The 5,908-nt window shown below is 33.3% G+C and overlaps 1 protein-coding gene across 2 annotated transcripts; it reads left to right on the top strand.

The window, feature by feature from the left end:
• Nucleotides 1–202: 202 nt before the first annotated feature.
• LOC112773118 (protein phosphatase EYA) lies at nucleotides 203–5,625 on the top strand. Of its 2 annotated transcripts, none has more exons than XM_025818157.3 (7): nucleotides 203–351; nucleotides 1,754–1,908; nucleotides 2,363–2,644; nucleotides 2,737–2,910; nucleotides 4,629–4,722; nucleotides 4,805–4,999; nucleotides 5,109–5,625. In XM_025818157.3, the coding sequence occupies exons 3-7, from the start codon at nucleotides 2,402–2,404 to the stop codon at nucleotides 5,366–5,368; spliced, it is 966 nt and encodes a 321-aa protein (XP_025673942.1). In that variant the 5' UTR covers nucleotides 203–351; nucleotides 1,754–1,908; nucleotides 2,363–2,401; the 3' UTR covers nucleotides 5,369–5,625. The 2 variants fall into 2 exon arrangements, with proteins under 2 accessions (XP_025673942.1, XP_025673943.1); XM_025818158.3 differs by having other exon boundaries at nucleotides 252–351; nucleotides 1,754–1,765.
• Nucleotides 5,626–5,908: the final 283 nt, after the last annotated feature.

The following is a 5,908-nucleotide window of genomic DNA, read 5'->3' on the forward strand; positions in this document are numbered from 1 at the left end:
AAAATATATTTTAAACCTTACAAATTTATTAACACTGATATTTTTGTCCGAATCTAACTCTTTTAAAATTATTTAGTCACTTAAAAAAAGTTAAAGTAATTTATATCATTAATTATTTGTAAATTAAAATAATAAAATTCATAATTAATAAATATTACAAATTTAAAAATAATTAAAACAGAATTTTACCACTTTACTTGTTAACCAACAATTTAGAACCGGGTCTGAGGGGATCAGTTACCAATCTGATCGTCCCGTGAAAAAGCAGGACCAAACTCTCACGTTTCTCTCCCTCACTTCCATCAACTCACTCTCGCTTCCCTTGGCTTCTGCCCCTTCTAAACCCGCTCGGTGAGTTCTCAGCCCCCTTTTGCTTCTTTTGTTGGCTTGGTTCTTGTTGATTATGCTTTCTTGTGAGACATGTGATCATTTGCATTGACTCGCCTTTCTCATTTTCAGTAAATTCTCATTTGGGATTTTCTCTATTATTATCTCAAGTTCTCAACTTTTGTCTTCCCTTGCTCTGTTACCATGAATTGTAACATTTTGTTTTGAAAAAAACAGTGGTGTGTGAATAGAGGAACAACTAATACTGCTAGGCTGTGAATCAAATAAGAGAATTAGAGGTATTGTGAATGCTGAATTTCGTTTTGGGGATTAAAGCGGGATGATGAGCAAATTAGGTTAACTTTATTTATACTCTGGAAGTTAATCCATGTAACTCATGGGCTTTATTGTTGTTTAGTTAATATTCAGAACTATAATCTGACTATTGTAAGGATATTGGTATGAGGAGTGCCTATAAAGATTCAACCAATAACTCAATAATATTTGTCATGGTCTGGTTGCTTTTCTTGTATTTTCAAACAGCAAGGAAACAATTTATGTTGTATGAGGGGCAAGCAATCTTGGAAAGTATTGTTTTATGAAAAGCACATGGTTTAGGTTTCTTTCCTCTTTACCAAAAGGATTTATGAGTTTGGACTTACAACTGTATTAGATATGAATTTTAAGTTTTTGTCTTTTCTGAATTTGGAAGTTCTGAGATATTAATGAGAAAATTCAGAGGCTTTTATATAAGTATGAAATTCGGTGTGGGACATGGATCTTTTATTTTGTGGAGTTGGAAGTTTAAAGTATCGAATTCAAGTTTTTGTTTTTGTTTTTTATAATTTAGAGCATTGGTTTGTGGAAAAAGTCTTTGATGGTAACTGTAGCTAATGGCAATAGATATTAAACTTCTTGGACATCAGTTCGATCCCAGCCCGCTCTGGTGTTGCTAGCTCTGCTTCTTTTGGATCCGTTATGGTCACTATAGGGATGGGTTATAGGGCTGCCTGAATGTGATTTGGTTTGTATTTTGATTCTGGATTTGAGATCTACCTTTTCTGATTCTTGATTTACTTGGATTTGGCAGCTATATCCTTCAATAGACTAGAATTATCATTGTTAAGCCTTATTTAAGAATTTCGTGATTTCCTAACTGTACAGATTTCAGTTATTATGTTTTTATTTTATGTCAAATTGTCAATGATTGTCAGTTTAATATGAATTGGCTCAAGGTATGTTCTGCTTATAAGGTTTTCTATCTGTAGATATCGTGGATTTAAATTATAAATAGAATGGAGACATTTTCACTACAACCATGTTTGAGGATGAACATCTCGTTCCCATGCTTGTCCCTCTTCTAGTTATAGATATATTGTCTCTCGTTGTGTTGGACTGACTCACTCTTTATCTCCACGTGTTTCAGGTACATGTGCAGGTTGGCATTAAGGTCCCTTGGTTAACTAGAAGCATTTAGTTATTCAGTGAACCCCATTTTTATTCGTGGGGCTATATACTTGTATTTGTTGGTATTGATAATTCTGCTGCGTATAATCTCTAGCAACACTCCATTAGCTATTGGTATGTTATAGCTTCCTTGCAAATTGGACACATATTTATCAATTTAATAGCGATATGTTGATTTTGTAGTTTGAACGGTATCTTCTGATTTATTTATTATATGAACTATTTAAAATAAATCCCTAATTTACGTGGAAAATGGTCCCCAATTAGGAAGGAGTAAGGACACAAAGACACTAACAAGAGACACATATTTTTCATTTTTTCTTTCATCCTTCTTATCAATTTTTCATAATTATATTTTTCTCCCCAATTTTTTTGTATGAAAAAGAAACAAGAGTAAATTAGATTTTCATAATTTGTTCTAGTTTATCATCTAAGAAAATACAAGAACACTAATTTTTGTGTCTCTATCCTTTGTGTCTTGTCTTGTTCTGTTCTCAGAACCAAACGCAGCCTAATAGATGTTCTGTTTCTTTGTTTGTTGATGCTAATTTGGTTTTCTTTGATAAAGGTCAAGATTTATTCAAAAGTTCCTATTGCACACACCGGAATGTCTTCCGAGGCCGGAATGCCTAAGCATGAAACACAAGGGTTTTCCAGCAGCATTCCTCCCAAGCTGGATGTCTACATTTGGGACATGGATGAGACCCTTATACTGCTCAACTCCTTGCTGAAATCATCATATGCCGAGGGTTTCAACGGTCTCAAGGATGTGCAGAAGGGCGTGGAAATTGGGAAGATGTGGGAAAATCTCATTCTACAATTGTGTGATGACTATTTCTTCTATGAACAAGTAAAGTTTGGCTTTTACGTCTAAATCTCCATGGTGGCTTGTTTTAATTTTTGAATGTTGGTAAATTTGATATTGGGGTTCCTGTGTTGCAGATAGAAAATTTAAATTACCATACTCCATTTCTTGATGCTCTGGCCCAGTATGATGATGGGAGGGACCTATCTAATTATGATTTTAACCATGATGAGTTAAGTCCTCCGGATGATGATGCCAACAAAAGAAAACTTGCCTATAGACATCGAGTCATAGCACAAAATTACTTACAGGTAAAACCTCTGAAGCATTATTTCTGGGTATTACTAATTACAAACTTCATGATGTTAAATTTTACTTGTCATTGCATTATTGTGTATTTAGGGAAGATTTCTGAAACTGGTATATATTTTGTAGTGTATTTAGTATTTATCTATTTACATTACTTAGTTCTTTCATGATGGAATGGTTTGACATCAAGGCCATGACAATTTTTTTCTAATATTATATAGCCCTCGCTTTAAAATAGGAGTAATTTACGTATATAAAATGTTTGCCATCATATATTTCACAAATGTCCTAATTAGAATTTGCACACACAAATGTCTTCTTTTAATTCTATATAATTTGTTGCACCCTAACACGAATACAAAATTTACATGTAGTTCGTTTTAGCCTGCAACAAATTAATAGGACACTTAGTATGTAGGTAATTTGTGTTAGGCCGCAGCGCATTAATAGGGGAGAGAGGGGAATCAGAGTTCTACCCTGCAATGATTTAGCAGAGTATTGGATGATTAATATGCCTCACCCTCCAACGATTTACCATTTCTGTAACTCATTCTCCATTTTTCAAAAGTAACTAAAAATTTGATGACAATAATCTTAAAAAATAACAATTTTTTTTATAAACAATTTTGTTTTGACAATGTACAGATTAATTAAATGTAAATAAAAAAATAAAAATTCATTACACTATAAAAAAGTTAATGAGTACAATAAAATAGTTTTTTTTATAGTACTCATTAATAGTTTTTATTATACTCATTAATATTTTTATAGTATGATAAATATTTTTATTTTAAATTTAAGTAATGAGAAAAAAAGTTTAGTTACTTTTTAAGATTATTGTTATCAAATTTTTAGTTATTTTTGAAAAAATGGAGAATGAGTTGCAGAAATGGTAGATGGTTAAAAACATTTTTCAACCTTATGAGATGAGCCCGCAAGTACATCAGGTTAAAATAGACGATACATAACATAGTTTCCGGAGCATTATTAAAGTGATGAATATGCTGGAAGTTTGTACTAAACTAACTTTTTAACCTTAGTTGTCAGTATTGCTTATTTATCTAATGGTTTTGGACTTTATACAATATTATGTGATATATCGTGTATCCATTACTTCCCAATATTCCTTTTAGAATCTGATGTATCAGTATGTCTTGCTGAGGTAAATAGATATTGAGTCATTGATTTTCAGAAGAATGTGTAAGAACATGGTACCTTGAACGGTTATAGGTTATAACAGTGGCAGAAATAGGATAGAGCAGTAGTAGAGATGTAGAATATAGCAGAAAGTGAGATAGGAATGCAGGTGTTGTATGATATCAGAATGATATCATTCTCTGCCTCTACTGGTGTTGCTGTTGAATTCACTCCTCTTTTTTCTTATAGTAACTATCCTCTCTCTCCTCTAACAAAATCATTTTCTCAATGCTCACATCCTCTAACAAGAGCTCGTCCCACTTCATTTCTCTCTTCTTTTTCCCATTGATACTTCAACAAACTTGACCGAATTCTTCTCTCTTATGAGCCTTGCTTTTTAGTGCGAAATGGTAACTTTCTTTTTAATGATTGAAACATGATTCACTAGATGAACTGAGAAAAGAACTAGAGCTCGATAGTTAGGGTGTAAGTAACCAAATAAGTTGTAGTTTTACTTGGCATTTGCTTCCCATCATTAAGGTGATCTAAGGATACATTTAAATAACCTTGCCACTTGTTTTAGGGTTTGCATAATATTTTAGATCACGAGGCGCAGAAATTTTGGGATGAATTGTATGATAAAACTGATGAATATACTGACAGATGGCTGTCTTCAGGTATGTTTTCCAATTATATGAATTCTATTGCTTGATCTGTTTCATTTATATCTTTCATGTTTAATGTTTTACTTTTTTGTAGCACGGACCTTTTTGAAGGAGTGTTCAGGCCAAAACAAAGATTTGGTTTCTTCCATTGCTTTTTCTAGTGTAGTACCTAACACAACCAATGCAAACCATCAGCATGTAAATGTTTTGGTGACGTCAGGAGGGTTAATACCCTCTCTTGTCAAATGCTTGCTCTTTCGTCTCGACGGTTTAATACCACATGGAAATGGTAAGTTGTTGTCTTCTCTTAATAAACTTATGACGAATATCAATATCTTTTTATAGTTCGTTAGTGTAGCTTGCCATTGTTAATAAATTTCATGATTATTTTGTTTCAGTTTATAGCTCTTGTGTAGTGGGAAAAACTCAATGTTTCCGATGGATCAAGGAGCGTTTCAACCATCCGAATGTCCGCTTTTGTGTAATTGGAGATGGATGGGAAGAATGTCAAGCTGCGGAAATCATGAGATGGCCATTTATTAGGATTGACCTGCGGCCAGACAAACTTCATAGGTTCCCTGGTCTCTCATTGACAACAGTTGGCCACTATTTTGCAGTGGTATACGGAAGCCCAGATGATGAGAATGATGCTACCTAGCCTTCTCTGGAATTTCTCTACAAAAGATTTCCACAAAATAGTTGAAATCGTGTTGCTAAATGTATGAATTGTTGCCTTAATATTGCTGTCACAACTTTGGTGGTAATTGGTCTTTAGAAGAGATTAGATTTAACTATTTCCTCTTGCAATGCAATAGCTTAAGATGTATAGATGTTTAAGTTGATGGAATGTAGATGATCCACCACTTATCATGTATGTAACATGCTTCAAATTTATAATTAGCAGTAGTTGATTAATTGGTTTTAGGTCTTGGATGTTTCGACGGAGAAACAAGTTGCTTATTATAAAAAGTACAGGTGTCAAACGGGGGGAGGCGGGCAAGTTCGAGCTGACTCGCCACTAGCAACCAGTCAAAATTAGAAAAGAAGTTCACTCGTATTTTAAACGGCTCAAGAAAATGCTAATATAACTTGGCTAATATAACTTGATTTGTTGGAGTTTACGAGTTAGACGAGTCGATTTGTTTGAATTTTTTTTTTTTTTTAATTTTGGATGTTTAGACAAAGAAAACAAGTGGCT

The sequence above is a fragment of the Arachis hypogaea genome, chromosome 18, assembly GCF_003086295.3.
Source record: "Arachis hypogaea cultivar Tifrunner chromosome 18, arahy.Tifrunner.gnm2.J5K5, whole genome shotgun sequence".
NCBI lineage: Eukaryota > Viridiplantae > Streptophyta > Magnoliopsida > Fabales > Fabaceae > Arachis > Arachis hypogaea.

Excerpts from the sequence above, each read along its gene's own strand:
- LOC112773118 (XM_025818157.3), top strand. The coding sequence starts at position 2,402 with ATGTCTTCCGAGGCCGGAATGCCTAAGCATGAAACACAAGGGTTTTCC. Across the intron at positions 2,911-4,628 it reads TAGCACAAAATTACTTACAG|GGTTTGCATAATATTTTAGA; the intron begins GTAAAACCTCTG and ends CACTTGTTTTAG. Across the intron at positions 5,000-5,108 it reads TTTAATACCACATGGAAATG|TTTATAGCTCTTGTGTAGTG; the intron begins GTAAGTTGTTGT and ends ATTTTGTTTCAG.